A 21,828-nucleotide genomic window follows, 5' to 3' on the forward strand; every position below is an offset into this window, starting at 1 on the left:
GCCCCACTAAACTCTGAGCATACCTCAATATAAAGGGAGAATTTTACTTTTCAACTATGGCTACCAAAGATATAGAAAAGGCTTAGATAAGCTAAAATAAGGGTAAAAGGAGTTTCTAGTGTCCAGGAATCTCTTCTTAATTCTTCATAGTAGTCATCTGTATAGTCTAGCAACAATTCTCTCTCTTTAGGTAAAAGCACTTCAAATTTCCTTTGGGAATTAACTCTCTTTCTACTCCTAACATGCAGTTTGGGTAGATTTAAACCCTTCTCCAGCTTCAGGGGTAGTTCTTGATTGACTGGAATCAATAGGGTTGATCCCGTCCCTGGTGATTGGCTCAGGGTTGGATATGTAAGCCAACCAGAGCCAGCGGGATCTGAGGCTTGCAGCTGTTGCAGCCATCTTGCCACTCTGAGGGCAGCCTGAGAAAGGAACCAACCTCATGCTTGCAGAGCTCATAGTCTGATCCCTGGATCCGGCCCTATTGGGTTCCACTGTTCATGGACTTCTTCGTTATGTGAAACTTGACATTCCTGTTGTTGCTTAAGCTGATTTGAGTGGGATTTTCTTTTCACTTACCCTGAAAGCTTTCTTAGTGATTCAAACCTAATGGATCTAAAAAGGACTGGGACTATATTCCATCCAGCTTTGCCCTCTAAAGCATATGTATGAATTTCCACACAGTTCCCCTCAATGTGTTGACCCACAAAGGGTCACTTCTTTGCCATTCATGCTGCCCTGCAAGAGGTAGCTGCCCTGCAACCCTGCACTCTCTTACCCTGAGCACTCCAGAGGAGCACAGCACCCCAACTGAGTTCCCCATTCCTGCTCACTCCCAAAGGAGTTCAACTATATTGTTGATTGAAATTATGAAACTTTGATTTGGGTTTTTATGTTGCATAGTGGTAGGAAACTAATCTTTATAAATGTAGAGTGCAAAGGGCAAACTCTGGGAAAACAGTAGGAACAGACTTGCAAATGGACTTGCAAATAGATGAGGTGTGCCTTGGTCAGGTGTTCTAGTTTGCCAATGCTGTCAGAATGCAAAACACCAGAAATGGACTGGATTTTATAAAGGGGGTTTATTTGGTTACACAGTTATGGTCTTAAGGCGATAAAATGTCCAAGGTAAGGCATCAACAATCGGGTACCTTCACTGGAGGATGGCCAATGGTGTCCAGGAAACCTCTGTTAGCTGGGAAGGCACGTGGCTGGTTTCTGCTCCAAGTTCTGGTTTCAAAATGGCTTTCTCCCAGGACATTCCTCTCTAGGCTGCAGCTCCTGTTCAAAATGTCATTCTCAGTTGCTCTTGGGGTGTTTGTCCTCTCTTAGCGTCTCTGGAGCATGAATCTGCTTTCAACAGCCATCTTCAAATGTCTTTCATCTGCAGCTACTCTCTCAGCTCCTGGGCATTCTTCAAAGTGTCCCTCTTGGCTGTAGCAAGCTCACTCCTTCTGTCTGAGCTTATATAGTGCTCCAGTAAACTAATCAAGGCCCACGCTGATTGGGCGGGGCCACACCTCCATGGAAATTATCCAGTGAAAGATCTCACCCTCAACTGAGTGATCACATCTCCATGGAAACATCCAATCAAAAGACTGCAACCTAATCAACACCAATAGGGTTCCTACCCACACAAGACTGCATCAAAGATAATAGCGTTTCAGGGGACAGGATACATCCAAACCAGCACATCAGGTTTCTTTGAGTACAGGAGCTATGAGGACCTCATGATGTCTTCTGAACATGTGCAGAGGAGGGAAAGGCAGGGATTAGGGGCTTCTTTCAGGGCATACATACACGCGCACATGCACACACACACACACACACACACACACACACACGAAGTCTGTGTTCAACTGCATTCTTACTTTGAAATCTCTTACCATGGAACACATGCCTGTTTGTGGGCCAAGAGACATGGCTTCTGGCCCGTCATTCTGTCTGTGGAGGTTTGTTTGGTCAATGTCCTGCCCAAATCTGGAAAGTGATGCTAAGGGTCATTCAAGCTCTAACATGTTCTAGTTCTAAGGTAGAGAAAAGGTGTTTTTCATCCACTGGCTAACCCAGAGTTATGCTGAATTTGACCGTTGTCTACAATGCAGATTATTAGAGCTGGAAGGAACCTTACATGTCTAGACCAGTGATTCACTTCTCAAACAAGCTGAAGTTCAGGACTTGGATGATGGTTGTGGCCCTTCACACTCGGAGGCTGGAGGTGGAAGGCGTGGTGGAGGATGGGGTAGCTGGTGAGAAGCATGGGATGGAGGGGCAGGGTGGGAAATGCATCTCTACCACTGGCCATGGACAGGGCCCTTCCTCTCTTCCTCTGTTTTCCTCATCTGTAAAAAAAAGTAGTGACTGCAAGGAATGATTCTCTCTCTCAATACTATGATGCTCTTTAAAGGGACCATGTTTACAAATTGTTACCGGTTCCAGCCAATTGTCCATATCTGGGCCTGAGGAGGACCTTCTCTCCCATTCTACCTGATGGTATTGCAACTGTTGGTTTCATTTTTGAATCACGGGCTAGCAAATGGGGGCTACTCATCCCTTCGTGGCTGCACCAAAGGAGATGAGGGGTATGTGTGAGTGTGTGTATGTACAGGGTTATATAGACCCCTCTTCAGAGGACCTTCTTTTGCTTCCTCTTCTCAAGTGTTCCCCTGAACCCCAACTCTGACTTCAAGCCTCCCATTATTTTGCTTCAGCTTTCTCTTAGCTCATAATGGACTCTCATGTGCAAAGGCAAAGACATATGGGCAGCAGTCAGCGGTAATTCAGATGACAATCAAGTTATCAGCAATTCTTAAGAAGGATTTTATCCATGAAAGTAGGAGAATAAGAAGAAATATCTTAAATAATTTTGGAAAAATACAATTGCCTGCTCATTTTTAATGTGTATTGCACAATGGCATTTGTTTAAGTTGAGCTTTCCAGGAAAATGACAAGCCTAAAATTTCCTTGTATGTTTAATATTTATGTACTATTTAAATGCTGTGGATATTTTGGTCTTAAAACAGTTCACTCATTTGTGTTATGCAGAAGAATTGATAAGCGTGGAGAGGGAAGAAATTGCACCATTTAAAGTTGGTGAGTGTCTTGGAGGGACTTTATAAAGTCTTGTTGTTGTTGTTGTTATAATAATAGGTGAGGTGGTTAGTTCACATCTAGGGGAATCACAAAGGGTGTCATAAAATAATACCATCCATGTTAAATATTTATTGTCTTGTTCACCCACTGTCAAAATATTTAGTGCAGAGTGAGCATCTCTAAGGCAGAGGGAGACAAGCCAGGAGTACATTCTGCACATATGAAGCACATTAAAATGAAGCCCACACAGTTTATTCTTAAGATTCACTGTTTGCCTTTGCCCTAGAAGGTTCCCTTGGTTAGGGAGGGGCATAAGGCAAGACCGGAGCTGAATGGCAGGAAGGTCAGCTCAACTTGCCTGCCCCCGGAACCTTCCCACGCTTTGGCTCCAAAGACTCCCTGAGGCCAGCCCTGAGCTGGGTGGATTCTCCTCTTGGGAGGCTCCAGTTTAGATGGGAATGCCTTGGACCAACTCCAGGTGCCAGGCCTGGGGCAGCTGCTAGCAAGTAGATAAAAATCATGGCTGCTGGCTACTGGCCCACCAGCGACCAGTTCACACATCTTGCCATCTCCTTCCATCTAGTTAGGGCAACAGTGTCCAACCCTGACATTGCCTCAGAATCACTGTTGTAGCCTTTTAAAGACACATGTGCCTGGAGCCCACCTTGGGAGCTTTTTATTCAAAAAGTCTTAGATGGTGCTCGGTTATCTACATTTTTAAAAGCACCGTAGGTACTACCTGTGTGGTGCCAGAGTTGAGAAGAATCACTTCTTGAGAGACTCAGAGTAGGTTCTCCATGGTGTTAAATATTTACTTCAAGACTTCATTCCTTCAAGTGTGAAGTGTGAAAGGGCTGCCTAAAAGAACAGGGAACCTAACGCTGGAGTCATTTTGCACTGCTCAGGAAATACAGCCTGGAGGCTTATGTGAAACAGTGCCCCAGAGGTATGGGGTATTACTTCATTTTCTTTACTACTTATATCCAAACAAAACCCGGAGTGGCAGGGCTGCATAGAATGCCCTTCTTGACCAGTGAATAGTCCAAATGAACTCCATTTGAAATAATGCTATTCTCCACTATATTTAATATGTGCTCAGCTGAAAAATGAGCAAGTGATCCCATATCCCCTCATTTGCACTCTATCACTTCCTATAAATACCTGACTCTTCAGCTTGCCAAGAACACCTGTGTGATGTTTTTAAAAATCAGCAATATGAGTTTCTTGCAAGCATCTGGTCCGCTAGAAAGCACGTCCACCTGGAGTGAACAGTAGCGTGTGAAGGCAGCTCTTTCCGAGCACCTGTAGGAGCAGCTGCCCCACCGTGAGTGATGTGTCACCCTCCATGGGATGAATCAGCTGGGCCTAACCTCCTGCTCCCAATGGGAGGCTTTGTGGAACCCCTCAGCAGGTGAGCAGTTACTTCTTTATAATGGCAGGAGCAAGAGCCCTGCCCTCTTCCGACAGCTCTGCCCCCAGCCAGGACTTCATGTCATTGTGCCCTTCTGCTGGGACAATCCCTGATGCTGGGCCACACCTCCATTTGGCCTTCTCCATTTCTGCGCTGATATGCTGCTGGAGAAAGCCAAAGAACTGGGCTGGCTGGACCCCGACAAGTCATGATTTCTGACTTCAGCTGAATGCCACTAGGACCCAGGGGAACTTTTGTCATTCCTGAGTGGGATTGATTCATGTATCATTTAATGCATTCAGCAAATATTTTTGAGCACCTACTACTTCAAGCTGCTGGAGATACAACAGGGGTGAAGGGGAAACACAGGCAACCCCACTCTCAGGGAGCATTCAGTCTGGAGCCCACAGGGCGGGTGTGTCCTAAATCCCTCCCCATCATCTCAATTGCCTATGTTTCTATGACAACTGTGGTTTCACTGTTGTTAGAAATTCCCGAGTCTGTATTTGCAGCCCTGATCTCTCTCCAGCAGTGCCTACTGGATGTCTGAAGCTGGAAGTTCACAGTCTCTCAGGTCACCACCCTGAAACACCCTTCTTGGTGCTCTGTTTCTGCCTTGTCCTGGCTCCCTCCTGCATTTCCTCTCTCAGATTTCATCTCATCCATCCACATGCTCAATCCAGCAGTTGGATATCCTCCTCCACTCAGGGAGACTTGTTCTGCATTCAAAGGTCATCAATTCCATTTTATTCTTCCTCCTAAATAATTACTTTCTTTCTCCACATCTTCATCTCCATAGCTCATCATCTGACTCTTAATTTCCCTGTTGCCAGTCTCAACCTTTCCCCTTTCTAATCTATCTTTCATATTGCTGCCAGAAAACAATTCTAATACATTTGATTGTGTCATACTCTTGATCAAAGTTCTTTGATGTTTCCTCACAACTTAGAGCAGTGTTTTACCTTTTTTTTTTTTTTTTCCTTTTTGCAGGACACTTTTCTTCAAAATGTCATATGAAGACAAAGTGGAGTTGCTTTGCTGGAAGTGGTGGCAGATGGAAGAAGGGGGGGAGAGAGGGAAACCCTGCCTCCCCCTCATCCTCCAAGCATTCCTGAGATCATGGGACCTTCAGATTTCAAGGAACATCGGCGACCCAGAAGATAAGAGCTAAATGCCTTAGAAAGGCAAATGATCTCTGGATCATTGCCAGCTCTCCTTCCCAGCCTACTTTCTTGCTGTTCCTCAACACTTTGCACTAGCAATAGTCTTGTTTCCCAAGTATCTCCCGCTCCATGGGGTCTCCCACCAGGCCACTGCTCCTGTGGTTCACTCTGTCTTGAATTCCTGCTGCTCTTTCTCCACCTCGTTGACGGCTCTCTTCAAGTCTCAACTCAAGCAGCAAACCCCTCTGAAGCTGCCCCAAATCCCCTAGGAGACCATGTGTGGTTCTTTCTGTAGGTTCCTTTATGGGCATCTGTCAAATGTATTGTCATTTTATTTTTGCATGCCAAATCTCACTACCCTGTGAGCAATTTTAGTACATAGTCCATGCAGTTTTCATCTTGGTAACCCCTGTACCCAGCAGAATTCCTGGCTGCATAAATGTTTTCTTAGGAATGAATGAGTGAATGAACAACTACATAAATTCCATTCTTCTCAGAAGATGATCCCACCTCCTACGACTGGGATGATTTGGGATCACTCTCTGGAAGGTTCACTCCTTTCCCCCTAGTTTCTTTGACTTCAGGTCTTGATTGCTATTGCTAGCACATTTACAAACCAGGCAAGCCATGGCCACCCACAGATGGGTTTGTCCACTTATTTTGTTTTCCCTTAATTTTGTTTTTTTCCTTGGCAAAGCTATCTTCCTTCAGGCATATCTTCAGTTCATCCTCAAATTATTTCACTTTTCTGCTCCAATTTACACATGCTCTTAGTTTATCAAAAGAAAGCTGGGAAGGGCAAGGAAACCCCAACCTGTACTTCTCTGGCAGAGAGGGAAATCAGAATTGTTAGCTTTAACTATGACCTTTACAATATTCCAATACAAGACATATGCAGACTTTTGATTGAAAGTTTTAGTACTTAATTTCCAAAACCTCAGTTAAACATGGATTTGAAAGCAAGGGTCTTCAGAGCCTGACAAATTATGTAATGCTGGTGCATTATTCCTTTCTATAAATTTTTGTCTGTTCTGGCTTTCAGAAGCAGCTTAGAGAAAAGTTCTTGAAGAATGCTTATTCCAGCTGTCAAGTTTTGTTAACCTGTTTTGAATGAAGTCAGTCAGCCCCATGAACTTCATTGTTTCCTCCAATTTTTCACTTAGTGTCTTGTCATAAATGTTCAGGCCCTAAGAAAAACTTGAAGCTCAAATCAAGGCTTGTAGCTCCTGAATCAAACCTGTTTCAAAATTGACTGAAATGCCTGTAGCTCACACACTAGGTTTTAAAGAAAAACTTCAGTCTGCCCTTTGGAGACTCAATTGCATGTGGCATTTCATAGACACCTGAATTTGGTGTAGTCTTAAGGGTTTTTTGTTTGCTTTTTTTATGTATGTATTGACTAAATTATTTTCCACCATGGATACTGACTCTTGGAGATAAATGATCAATGATTTTAACCATATTTCTTAATTTATATTTTCTTAATTCAATATATTTCTTAGCTTATATTTATAGATACTTTCTTTCAAGAATGAATAATGAATAATTGTTTACCATAACTCACATTTTCAAAAAACTCAGGATAGACTATCACTGATAGTGAATCTCCAGGGTCTTTCAAATACAAGTACATGGTAACATGCTCAGAACTATACATTAGACAAATCAAATTACCTTAGACTTATGGTGAACAGAGACAACACTCACCTCCCAAGTGGGAGGAAGACCCAGAAAAACTCAGGTATCAAAAACCTTCAGTGTCCTTGAAACTCAGAGAAAGGAGGAAGAATTGGTCTCCACTTTGTTTTATTCACCATCCTCCCTTCCCTGGTCTCCACACTTTCATTTGACAAGAGTCAAGAGAACTCTCGCTACCCAAGTCCCCACTACCAGCTTCAAATCTCATGTGAACAGGTCTTTCATTTCACAGTCACTAATTCACCCCCAATTACTTCCTCTTGCTCTTTGAAAACTTTAGCTCCTAGATCACTAATATGCGCTCCAATGTTGGTCTTGCCGTACATTCTAGTGATTTCAATGGCCCCAAAGATGATCTGTCTGTGCATTTTCATCTCTGTTTCTTGACTTCCTCTCCTCTACTGATTTTGTCCTCAACCCAAGCTTAGTCACTTCCCCAATGGACAGACCCCAGGTTTTGTCACTAACAATAACCAAACTTTTCCAAGACTTCAATTTCAAACATCCCCCTTCCAACCACCACTTTCTAACCTTCTAGCGTATTGTCCCTAATACTCTTATTCCAACCATACATTGATCCTTCTGGGATTTATAATTCATTGATCCTACCCCTTTCACTGTCCCTCAGCCTCCTCAGTTTGGATCCTGGCTCATTTTCCTACTCCAGCCCTCATTTTCCTCCCCATTGAACTTAAATCCCAAGGTCCATCATTACAGTCACCTCCTTGCACAAGCCCTCAGCTTCTTTGCCTTTCTTTCTCGTCTTATGTACTTTGAAAACCCCATCTGAGGTTGCAAATGGTTGGAGGAAAAACACACAAACATGGTGATGGTCTTACTTCAAATTTATCAGGACTTGATGGTCTCACTTCAAAGTTATCAGCACTAATCTCAAGAAGGCACTTAATGCTCTCCGGCCACCATGAAGCACACTCCTGGGCCATTCACTCTTGGGTCTCCTAGATGTTTTCTCTCTCCTCAAACTTCTAACACCTTCCCATCCTCACTAATAGCTGATAACTGTGCTTCTTATTTCCACTGAGAATACAGAAGTAATCAGAAGGGAACTTCTACACGATACCACTACCATCATATCAACCTATTTACCAGCCTCAGGGCTCACATACTCTGCCTTGTTTCATGATACTATGTGCTAGACCCAATCCCCTCTCCACAAAAAACCATTCCAGCAATTTTCTCTTTCTCCTGCACCATTTTTCCCCCTTCTCAAAAGAATTTTCCCCATCTGCTTGCAAATATACTGTCATTTCTTCCACATATAAAAGCACCCTCTCTGAATGCTCTTGCCCCCTCCAGCTGCCACTCCATTTTCTTTATAGCCATATTCTTCAAAAGAATAGCCTTCAGCTTTTCTCTTTACATTCTCCCTTGTTCCCACTCCAATCACGCTTTAGCCACTACCACTCCACCGCATTGATCTTCTCAAAGTCATCAATGATCTCTATGTTGCTAAGACCATTGGTCAATTCTTGGCCCTCATCCTGCTTCATCTAAATGTAGCATTTGACTGAATTGGTCACTCTGTCCTCCTTGAAATATCTTCTTCACTTGGATTGCAGGACTCCATGCTTTCCTGGTTCTCTTCCTACCTCACTGGGTGCTAATGTTTTAGTCCAATTTGTTGGGCTTTTCCTCATTTCCCCAATGTCTTAATGTTGGAGTTCATAGAGCTCAGACCATGTGCCTCTTTTTCTGCACTATATTAGTGTTCTCATCCAGTCTCATGGCTTAAACAACGTCTGCATGTTTATGCCCCCAAAATTTATATATCTAGCTATTTCTCTCTTCTAAACTCTAGGTTCCCATATCCATCTGCCTATTTGCCATCATCTTCTTGGAAGTCTGTCTTTCAAACTCCATATGTCGAATATCAAATTCCTAATATCCCACCTCCCAAATCTCTCTTCCCTTGTTCTTCCTTATCTCTTTTACTGGCAACTTCATCCTTTCTGTTGCTCAGGTAAAAAATTTGGAGTAACCCTTGACTCTCTCTTTTCTCTTACTCCTTACATGGAATCCATCTGAAAGTCTTCCATGTAATGCCTTCAGAACATAGCCACAATCTGGCTGCTTCTCACTACTTTCTCAGCTATCTTCCTGACCTAGAATCTCTTGCATTACCCTAACAGTCCTGATGGTGTTGAATGGCCTTAACATTGAGGCTGCCCTTCCAGTGTCTGAGGCATATCTGGAAGTGTTCATATCTCCCCAAATCTCATATTCATATTTCACCACTTCAGATTCATCCCTGTGCTGTCCAAACTACCATCTCTATTCATCTGCTTTAAAAATTCACATTTTCTGAGAGGAGTAACAATATTTTTATTAAAGTACATGAGCCCTCACCTTGTACATAAAGTATTTAAGGCAGTCTTTAAAAGTATATAAAATATATAACAATATAGAAAAATAAGTGAGGAAATTAGGAGAAGGAAAAATAAGAATAGAAAAAATTCAGGTGAAGAGAGGGGAGAGGTAAGCATATAAATGCACGCCATGAGGTCCTTCGCATTTGCTAAATGGGGAGTAACACATGGGCCCCATCTTCTAAGGTGTACTTTAATATAAGATTTCTTTGCATTTATGAGGCACAGTGAACACAATGGCTCCACGGGCCTGGAAAGAGAGAGGGTAGTGTTGGGCAGGGAAAGGCTTGGAAGGAGAAGAGGGGCAACACTGGTCAGAAAGTCTGCTTACATCTGAGACCAGATCCAGTCTTGTAGCTGACTCACTCCCTGGTATCCACCAACCCCCCACTCCCTGCCCACCCGCTCGTGACACCCCAAGGTACTTACCTAGACCCAAGCAAGAAACTCTCAGTCCTGATTTTCCAAGATTCCTAGAACAAAAATAAAGCAACACATGGTAATTGTTTCCTTAGGTGAAACTATACACATTTAGCAATGAATATCATATCTCACTTTGGATGACGTTATTCTTGAAAAGAGCCATGATAGAGGCGGAATCCCAGATGAAGACTTGGGATACTCTTTCATCACCGCTTAGTCACTTAGAAGTCCCAAATCTGCACAGACTCAGCACGAAAACAAAATGCTCCCACGAAATGCAGCTTTTCTGTCTTGAATTATCTTCATTATTTATTTACATACTTACTGTCTTCCTATCTCTTTCTAGAACTATAAGTATTTTGAGGCCAAGATCTTTGTCTTATTCACCAATCATTCACTCATTATTTATTAAAAGAGCATGACACACAGCAGACCTTTAATAAACATTTGTTGGCTAACTGACTAACTTCTAAAACAGAATGCTTATTCTAATGGATAAGGATTATTAAAAGAATAAATATAAAATTATTCTTTAGGCTATTTTAACTATATCATTTTTTATACAAAGCTATAAAACATTTTCACAAGAATATCATATAGTTTTTAAAAACTGATTCTTTTCTTACTCCTCTATCCCAAAATATGTATGACAGTAAGGAAATATTTCACTCCCTTAAATAGGAAGAGTGCTAGGGACTCAAGTGCTCATTCATCTGTAAGCTGTTTGTCTGTGGAGAGCCAAACTCAAACTATCTCTCTGTCATCTGACTAATGGCAATCAGAGAAGAAACCGAATTCTCAGAGAGAAGATGCTTGTAGAATTAGTGTAGTGCTCCAAAGTGAGGATGTGAGGCTTAAATAATTGTCATATAGTGGAAAAGTGCATCCCTTACTCTCTGATAATCACTCTTATGAGAATACAATTTCCCTCCTTGGTTCCAACCCAAACATAGCAACACAAACTCTCCAACTATAGCATAGCTCAACTTCCTCAGGTCCTCCCTCGATTCTTCCTCAGTTTTTGCTTCTTCAGAGTTATTAACTATCACTCATTTTTGCATCATATTTCTTTCCTCTGCTTATTATTATTGTCTATAAAATGCTGCCTAAGCAGTACACTTCATAGCATAGTCAAAAGCGCACCATTTGCAAGGAATTGAAAGACCTAGGTCTTTGTCCCATTGTCACAACTACCTGGGTTTTCTTGGGGAAACCACTTCCTTTCCCTGGCAATTTCTTTGTTGGTAAAATGGGATATTGATGCCCATGCCATTCATCTAGCTTCACCGTTTTGAAACCAGAACATGATAATGCATGCTGAAGTGTTGCACAGTAAACAAATATACCGCATAATTATTTTTGCTGCTTTCTGATTCTGCTCTGCTTCTCACAGTGGTGGTGTGAAGTTTTCCCACACTCACTGAATGTGTCCAGCTGGGAGGAAACTATTGCCTAAAGGTGTATGTGAAAAATATTTTGAAGTACTAAGTAAGAGAAAAGCAGCTGGATGCCTCCTGTGAAAATAATTTGCATAAAAATTGTTCTTTCAGTAGTAGCATGGGACACTATAGGTTGTACAACCAGAACTTTCTTTGTAGTCTTAACAGTCTACTGATTTTAGAAGATAGGATTCTAGAGACACAAGCTATGTAGTAGGAAGAAATTTAAAAAAATACTGAAACCAAAACAAAAAGAGCAAAAAATAAAGAAAGAACAGCTTAGTCTTTCAGGTAGAGGCTTTCAACATTTATGAATCAGTAAATGTTCATTGAGACATCACCACTTTCCAGGCAACATCCAAGCATATGGGGATACAGAGAGGAAAAAGGCATAGTTCTCTAAGCTCAAGGTGCTTATGGTCCAAATGAGTGACACAGAAAAGCAAATGTTTAATTATAAGACTATGGGATCCTTGCTACCATGGGGGTCCTTGGGAACACATTGGATGGGGGGCTACCTTAGGCATGTATCTACATAACTATTGGGTGTCACAACGAAAAGGATCTAGGTAAAGGTTTCCATGTAATTTTAGTATCTTTCAGAGATTCTGAAAACAATGGAAGAGAGGGATTTGGTGCAGAAAACTATGCAGAACAAGACAGCTTGAGGCTAAGACTTCATAGTCCAAAGATTTTCCTGGCAAACTCAAATAAGGTAAGTGTATATGCCTGGGCACTTACTCAGCAACCTCTCAGCACCCAAGGTAGGGAGACCTGCCCTGTTTTCCTTATGACTGCTAACTTAAGATAATGATCACTCTATTACGGATTTGTAAGACCAAATTTGAGACAACTTGAGAACTGTCAGCAAAAACAAACTGCAAAGTAGCAAGTACTAAACATGGTCCATTTTCTTGCCATTGCTGTTTAAACACCTAGACCAGCTATTCTGGAGCTACAGCCTTAGAAGATTGTAAAATGTAAAAAGAGTTCAATTACACACAAATTTCGGTGTAATGGTGATAGGACCCCACACTGAGCCTTGATGTTTTTGTTTCCTTTAACTCTTTCTCTAAATATTTTCACCCTTTAGGGGGAATGGTTAACAAATTCAGGCAGTTGGTTTTAAAGTGAGAGGCATTATCTGTGCATGAGGGATAGCTGGGTATATAAGAACCTGCCCTTATTTTGTCCAGGAGTAAGTCTCTTTGTGAGATTTCTGCCACCTAAGACGTCCTCAACACATGATAATGGCCAATCGCTTTGCAGACAGAGAAGGAAGGAGGAACTAATTACCTCCAATTTAGGGAAATGGTGAGTGTTGGAATTCCAACACAGTTTCATTGGTTCCAAATGGCACATCTGCAACCTCCTTTCCCTGTCTATGTTTGTACAATACTAAGTGGAGCTGTGACAATTGTCCATGTACTCTGACCCATTTAAGCTGTGCTGGATAATAGAAGCTTAAAGAGTTGATACATTTGATCTACTGAATCCAAAATGTATCATCCAGGAGCTTGTTTTTGTGGTTAAAACACCAAATAATGGCCAAGTTTACATATCATGCTGGGCTAGAACAGATGCCTTGGAACCTTCTTTATCCCACCCATATGGAATTTTCTCAAACACTTCATCATCTTGTGTGACATTGGGCAACAAACCAACTTTATACAATTTCATTTTATTTCTTAATTCCTCAGCATGTGAACAGGTGAAATTACATAAAAATTTTGTAAACACATCACATTTCCAATTAGTTTGAATTGCTTTCCCATTTGATTCAAAATAGTTTCACTGCACAGGTTTACCTATTTTATGCGTGTCATATATACCAGAAGGAAATCTCACCGTGTTCATTTTTAGTATCTGCTCCTATGCAACTGAAAATAAAAGCTTCTCTTTCCCAGGTGAATCTGAACTGTTCGGCTGCTAATATTAGAAATGAATGACGTAAGTATGGGGGCACAGGACACTTAGCATTGTCAGTCAAATTTTGGAAATCCTAAATCTTCAATTAAAGCTTCAGTAAACAGTTATTTGGAGAAGGAATATAGCTTCTTGAGAACTCAAAGTTTGCATTTCTCCTTTCTTTGTGAAGACAGGACTGTGCACTCGGCGGTTGCAGGCTTGAACTTACTTTAGGGCTGTCGTTAGTTCCAGGGCAGAGTGCTGTTTTTATTTTGAGGGAATAATGGAGTAGTGAGAGTTGAAATCAAGCATTACTTAAGCACAGTAGCATATGCCACTTTGATGCTTATGGTTCCTTTACAAACCAAAGATGCTAAAAGCAGAAGATTAGCAACCCAAATGTGTTGTTTTAAATTGCTTGCTTCTGAATGTATGTATCCTAGACACTATTCACAGTTTTAAATTGCTGGGAAGAGTGGGATAGCTAGCTAAAAAAAAAAAAAAAAAAAAAAAAAAAAAAAGTACCTTGCATTTTACCAAGAAAGAAACAGATTGCATGGGACAAAATCCTTGATTCTAAAGGTTGACACAACTGTTAATAGACTGAAAACATAGGTAAAGGGCTCTCTGGTGGCAGTGCCAGGTCAGCAGAAACTAAATTCGATTTGACCTGGCTTCCATGACCTCACTCTATTAGGTTTCTTTCTGATCTGTCTACATCAGTCATACTCTGTTGTGGGTCATGCCTTATCTGCAAGTTACTAATGTGATCTGGGGTTTGGGATTTTTTTTTTAAAGAAATATATATTCAACCTTCTATGAACAATCCAGAGCAGACAGCATATTCATTTGCCAGCCAGCTGGTTTTGATGGTTGCATGAGACGGTACCTTTTGATAGCCATGAAGGTGACTACAAATGGTAATAACATTTTCTTATGAGAACACTATTCATCACTGTTGGTAAGTGAATAATGACTCATTTGGAAACCACTAGGCATATAAATGATTTAGAGATGCATTTTGATGACAGACATTCACAAGTAGCACAATGAAGCTGTTTCATCCTTACCTTTAAGTATCAACAAAATAGAATGGGATAGACTTTTAGATTCCTTGATGTAAATGTTTGTCATTGTCAGTTGTAAATTTGAATTAGGTTCTTGTTCATTTTCTTTGGACATACAAAATCACTCATTGATCTGTATCATTCTTGAAAAGTCCAAAGAAATATGGCAAAAAGACTCTTCTCTACATTTAAGTATTTAATCTATCAGATATGTACAGAGTTGCAGCTATGTGTCAGGTCTCGTGCTATGCTTTGGGGAATGAACTGAGTGGCAGACAGTTGCTACTCTTGTGGAGCTTACATCACAGCAGTGGAGACAGAGATTAAGTAGTGAGCTAACTATTTGATTACTTACATGTACCGTAAAAGAAAGCCCAGGATGTCCCCGAGTGTAAAATTGAGGTCTCAGGGAAGCTGACTGTCTGTGTGGTTAGGAAAAGCTTCTCTGAGGAAGTGACAATCAGGCTGAGACCCAAAGGAGGAATAGGAGTAATTCAGTGGAGAGAGGGGGGACTAGCATTCTAGGCAGCGCAAACAGCATATGCACAGGCTTGGAGGCTGGAAGAAGCCTGGATAACTGAATTGAAAGAAGGTGAGGGCAGTGGAAGAATAGAGAGCAAGGGGTGGAGTGACCACCGATGAGTCTGGTGAGGGAGGAAGGAGCCAGATTAAATGGGACATTACAGATTATGCTGCAGATTTTACTGTTAACATGGAGGAGGAATAGAAAACCACAGAGGAAACAGAATGGGTCAGAGGAAGTCAAAATGAGCTAGGAAGCTTCTTAGGTAATCCTGGTGATAGCTGACGGTACTTTGAAATCAAATTCAGGGAAAAGGAGAGAATGTAGATTCCAGATAGTCTTAGGAGGTAGAATCTGTAGGACTTGGTGTTTTTTATTGGTTATGGGGGTGAAGGAGGAGGAGTAAAGGACCATTCCCAGGTTTCTGGCTTGGGCAGCTGGGTGAAGAAGTGTACTTTTCATTGAAGTTGGGTTCGCTGGGGAAGCAGATGGGTTTTGAGTCACCCATGAGACACCCAAGTCAGTTGCCCGGATGTTCCAAATAGGGAAAGGGGATTCCTGGGTACTGTGTAATGAGTCATGGACTGGGGTCAGATGCCAAGGGAGAGCATGTTCAGCTACGGAAGAGGGCCAGGGACAGGACCCCAAGGAGCTCCAACACTATGGGTGGCCAAAAGGAAGGTCCACTGGCAAAGGAGACTGAGATAGAGAGGCAGAGATGTCGGAGGGGATAAGAAAGCGCGGCATCAGAAAAGCTGAAGGTGGAGACTGTTTCAACAGAGAGCGAGAGGCCAGCAGCGTTGAAGGCTGCTGAAAGAGCACGAGCCGTGAGGATGGAGAAATGCCCTTCACGTCCAGCCACGTGGGGAGTGGGGGACGACTCCCGCGGCAGCCATTGCAGGGGCATGTGGGTCATCAGAGTCAGGCTGGAGCAGATCGAAGAGAGGCGGAGAGGCCAAAATAATGCTTACAAGTTGTGTGACCCTGGGCAGGTCACATAGCCTTTGTAAGTCTCTTTCCTCATTTATAGAAAGAGAAAATAATATCTCACTATTTATTTTTTAGAAGATTAAGTGAGAAAGTATAAATGCAGCACCCAGCACCAGTAAATGCTAGTTCCTTTCTGCCTTTCTTGTTTCTTAGGAACCTAGAGTGGTATCTCAAACGCTGACTCTGGTGGGTCTTCGTAGGAGGCTGCCTCTGGTTTGCAGAACCTACTTCCCTGACCCTATGATCCTCTTACTTGAATCCCAGCTTAGGTGGATTAATGCTTTGACATTGCAAACATCCTGCATGTGTTATATGTGAATTATGAGTCATTTTTCTAGAATTATTAGAAAAATGGGAACCAGGATAAAGATTGATAAGGGATGCAAAGGAAAATGTGACACTTTTTTTTTTAGCAGAGACAGTTTGGAGAAATAAGGGGATCTGAGGAATTTAGAACAGTGCTTCCATGATCACCAGAAGGGGTAAATGGAGATGGGACGTAAAGTTGTGTGTATTTGGCTACACAAACTTGGGTGTTCTGCAAAGGTGGGAGTGGGGAATGAGAAATGTCAACCCAGCTAACTTATCACTTGAATAAAAGCTACCCATTGCTTCTCTGTCTCAAGAATCCAAGGCACCCAGATAGTTGAAAATTAATTACTCAGTCTTAAGTTAGGAGAATCTAGAACCTCTATCTCAGGGAGATATATTTTGGAGGTCATGAATTTGTATGAGGGAAAATTCTTCTTTATTTTCCAGCAACTTCTAACCAAAAGTTAACATCTCCTGCAATTACGAATGTAGGCAAGAAACCACGGAAGGCAAGAAACCATAAAATTCACACTACCTATGACTTTGCCAATAGAAATCACAGGTATTTTTTTCTATAACATCACATTGCTTCAGAGATCTCAAAAAATCATTTATACTCATCACCACTTAGAAACTGTGTTGTTAGACCGTCTCCTAGAGCTTGCTATTTAATAGCTTGATAAAGAAGTACATATACTACCATATCACAACTTACTTTTTAAATCTTTTGAACTTTATCTCAATATAATTGTAATCCTGGTATATTTTACATTACATATTTAAAAACTTTTTTTTTTTTTTTTCTGAGAAGGAGTCTGTGGGCTTCACCAGACTGGCAGAGGGGCTCATGGCAGAAAAATAAATTAAGAATCTCTGATGAGGATGAAGGATAAACGTGGTTTAAAAAATGCCTCTAGGGATTGAGAAGGGGGTGGGAGGCAATGTCAAGGCTAAGGAGGCAGCTGCAGCCAGCAGGGCCAGGAACAATCTGGTGCCAAGAAGGTAGGTAGTTGGCAGGGCCGGGGAATTGGGTGTATACAGAGATATATACAGGGATAATGAGCAATTAAGTAAATATGCTAAGAATGAAGGAGGCATCTATTCTCTACGCTCCAAATGTCTGTGCAGGGACACCTGTGCCACTGCAGCGCCCGCATGTGGCTCACTTTGTGGGTGTGAAGCTGTGGTCAGGCCACAGTGCCTCCGGCTCCTACTGGATTTTCTTTCAGCTTCTTTGACTCTTGGGCCTGGTGCATGTTTCGCTTTTCCTGCAGGACTCCCGTGTCATCGAAGCTGTAAGCTGGGAAGTGGTGAGAGTCTGACACAGGGGCTTGTCCACCCACATTTGTTCCAGCTTGTCCCTGCTCTCCTCTATGTCACATCCGTCTTCACTTCCTGATTGCCCGCCCTGCGGTCTTCAGCTCCAACACCAGATGCCAAGATAACTGCCTATGTTGGCTGTTCAGCCAGCTGCCACAACTGTTTGGGGCCAAAGCTGTATAATAAATCCTTTTCTTGGGTAGAATCCTGGCTAATGCAAGCCCAACTCCCACAGGGGTTTAGATTATAGATGGAGGGTTCTGATTCAGACTACTGGTTCGAATCCCAACTCCTCTGCTTTTTAGCTCTGTGCCTCTGTTTCCTCATCTATAAAATAGCAAAATATTGCAACCTACCTCATAGGATGTTCCTAGCAGCAAAATCATCTGAAGCCAATGTGTTCCTCTAAATTAAATCTATATAACCTGTGCTATATTTCACTCATATGCATTCGAAATGTTTTAAAGAAAGGCCCATATGTGAATTCAAAATCTTTACCAAAAGCATTGAGAAGCAAGTTAGAAAGTTCTGCTGACTAGAAAATCTTGGTATTATTCTTTGTTTACAGATCGAAAAAGGAATACTCATTGTTATTGAGTTATGTCAATAAACACAAACATAATTAGAAAAAATATGCCTGTAGGTATACTTTTATCTGCCACAAGGCAATGTGAATTTATAAACATCTTTTCCTAACCATCAGGGAAGGCAATCCTAAAAAGTTTTCAAAAGCAAAATTAAATATACAATGCCCCCCTGCTACTACTTAAAATGTGTACAGCGTTGTTGATTGTATCTGTGTTTCCTTCTTTTTTGTTTAATCTTAGTAAATTTAAAAACATTTCTAAGGGCTTTGGTGAATTTATTCCCAAAGTCAGGCCCCACTGCTTCTATAATCTCTACCTGGATGTAAATTCCTTGACTCCACGGTCTCCCATTATCAACCACCTCACAGGCTCCATCCACCTGCCTGCTAAAGAGGGGCCCCCACCCTTACCCACTCAGGGCAGAGGAGAGGCTCCTGGGGCTCTGGAGGCTTAGGAAGAAGTGGCCTGCCTCATGCACAGTACTTCATTTACAACAATCCACTTGAATGTGACTCATTTAACCATTTCATATTCAATATCATATTAAATTTGTGTTTGTTTTAACATAAAATAATGTTTCCTTCTTAAACCTTCAAGCAAGTTTGCTGTGTTGGAGATGTGCCATGTGGCACATGGCATTAACCAGTACCCCTGGGCACCTTCTGCTGCTCCAGTTTGAAAGACCTCACAGTAAACATTTGTGGCCTGTAACCCTTCTTTCAACCACTGCAGGTGTTAGGGCTCCTTTTTCTTATTTTACAGTAGTAGCCATTTACACTTCAGTGTGAAGGAGTTTTCGACTTTTTTCTTAGATCACTTTTGAGGGATTTGAAGGTGCAATTAAGAGACAATGTGTCAAACATCTGAGAGAAAGGGAGAGAGAACACACTTTGTCTCCTTCCAAGTTTTATGTAGGATCACACCTACCTTCACTATAGAATGATCACACTTTTTTCAAGTAAATATCATGCACATAGTTGACATTTTCCAAGGTAAGAATGGAGAGTCTATAAAGTTTTCAAAGTTTTCTTTACTTAGTGGTGATGATTCATTTTCTGAAATTCTATAATATGAGACAAAGGTAAAAGCGTCTCTGGCATCCACTTTGTGATGAGAATCATGATTACTTTCCACTGTAATGAGCCATGCAGTTTTCAAAGGCAAAAGAAAGCAAAAATGTATCTGAGGTAGGTGTTCCATGCTCCACATCTCTCCAATGCCGTTTATTGTGGATGAATCTCTTGCTTTCCTTCTAGAACACAAAGTCAGTAACATAATGGAGAAGGAGGGGGCAGGGTGATATTTAAATACGCATTTAATCAAAAGTAAACACTTCCAGCCCAAACACATTTGTTTTCCTTTCACTTTCCTTGACAGAGGAACAGAAAATTAATGCCTGTTTTCTCTGTGTGCCCATAGCCTTTATATCTGCCATCAGAGTGCCATGTATCATATTGAATATTCTATTTATTGTGTACCAGTTCGTCTCCCCTGATGGACTGAGATCTGTGAGGACGGGGACTGTGCCCAATGTATCTGTATATTCCCAGCACCCAGCACAGTGCTCATAGCAGTGCTCTAATGCCATCCTTGTTAAGCTCGTGTTGGCCTGGGAGACTCTGTGGCTTACTGGAAAACCTTGGTTAGTATGTAGCTGTGAGGTGAAGAGCAACCTGCCTCTGCCATTTACCTTCTGTGAAACCTTAGGAAATTTAAAGAACCTCTCTGTGCCCTGTCGGTTACATGGGGACAATAATAATAACTACTACCTCATAGGTTTCTTGTGAGGATTAAATGTGAGGATCAAATTGTTTAAGGTAGTGCCAGGTATATGGTAAATGCTCTTTAAACGCAGGCTACTACCAGCAGACACAGGTTTGAATCTGAGCTCTGCCTGGTAGCTATGGGTATCTCATTTCACCTCATAGAGGTTCCCTCTTCTGTAAAATGAGGTTCTATTCCTCCCTCCTGAGTGGAGGAATGCAGTAAACATTTGTGGCCTGTAACCCTTCTTTCAACCACTGCAGGTGTTACGGCTCCTTTTTCTTATTTTACAGGAGACTGGGGCTTGTGAACTTGCTAAGCAGGATGCCTTTTCTCCCCACCTGTGGCCCTCTCCTTCTCCCCCTGCCCCTCTAGTTAACTCTGGTCACCGTTCCCAGGGAGGGCCAAGTCCCAACCCTCTAGTATTTGCAGACTCAGCGCCTGGGACTGAAGCTGAAGGGGGACTGGTGACCAGGGTCTACTTTGACATTCAGCCTTGACCTTGCTCTTCAGGTCCAGTCAGTCTAGCACTTTAAGTCACCTGCAGGCCACTGGACTCTTCAATGAAAACCTCAAATTCCACATGTTGAGTTGGGACTCTTCCCCTCTTCCTCTCAAATTTAGCTTGTACCCTGAGCTCCTGGCTTCTTTAAGGGTACCTTTTCCCCACCCACCGCCCCCAGGCTCCCACGTTCAAACCCCAGAGATCTCATTGTTTCCTCCTTGTATTCTGACCTCCACATCCAGTCAGCTGACAATTCCTGAAGAGCCCACTTCTGCACCATCCCTCATCTCCATCCCAACTTCTGGTAGCCACTGCCAGGCCACACCCTGGTGACTAATGGCCTCCTACTTGCTCTCCTACCTCTAGATTCTCTCTTCTTTCTCTATCTTTAAACAGCCTTGCCACCTTCTCCTTTGTAAATAGCAACTTTTGTTCAGTCTTATTACTTTCCCCCAACTGTAAAGTACTTGATAATAGGATCCATGCTTGATTTATATTTGTTGTTGTCAAAACATTTAGCACCAGGTATGTGCCCGTAAATGTTTCATTGACTAAATGAATGGTACTAAGCCTGAGAGCCCTTTCTTAGCTCCCTGATGTGAATTCTCAGAGTCAGATACTATTTGTCTTAATTCTTCAGTATTTATATTGACTATTAAAATTCAGTTGTCCTATCTGATATCATATTGGAAGTCCTACCAGTGCAATAAAGCAAGGAAAAGAAACAACAAGTATGGAGATAGGAAAAGAAATGAAAGAAATGAAACTGTTTTTTTCTTGTGGACAATAAGATTATCTATGTAAAAAATCCCAAAAAATCTATTTTAAAAAGCTGCTAGAATTAGTAGGTGAATTCAACATGGTTGTAGGATGCAAGGTCAATATACAAAAGTCAATCATATTCCTACGTGGCAGCAATCAACACTTGGAATTTGAAATTTAAAATATTATTTATAATAGCACAAAATGAAATATTTATTTACAAAGCTATCAAAATATGTGCAGGATCTGTATGCTGAAAACTACAAAACTGAAGAAAGAAAGAGGACCTAACTAAAGGGTGAGACATACTATGTTCATGAATTGTAAGATTCAATATTGTTAAGATGTCAATTCCCCCCAATCTTATCTATAGATTAAAAATAATCCTAGTTCAAACCCTAGTAAAACTTTTTGTGGACAACAAGAAGAGGATTCTAAAGTTAACAAGACAAGTCAAAGGAACTGGAATATCAAAA

General features: G+C 41.7%; 1 protein-coding gene across 1 annotated transcript in view; it reads right to left on the reverse strand.

Moving 5' to 3' along the window:
• Positions 1 to 21,828, reverse strand: part of KCNAB1 (potassium voltage-gated channel subfamily A member regulatory beta subunit 1) — a 287,116-nt gene that overhangs the window by 112,154 nt on the left and 153,134 nt on the right. The window contains 1 exon segment of the mRNA XM_037842046.1: positions 10,182 to 10,225. Within this exon segment, the coding sequence (XP_037697974.1) occupies positions 10,182 to 10,225 (44 nt within the window).

The sequence above is a fragment of the Choloepus didactylus genome, chromosome 1, assembly GCF_015220235.1.
Source record: "Choloepus didactylus isolate mChoDid1 chromosome 1, mChoDid1.pri, whole genome shotgun sequence".
Taxonomy (NCBI): Eukaryota; Metazoa; Chordata; class Mammalia; order Pilosa; family Megalonychidae; genus Choloepus; species Choloepus didactylus.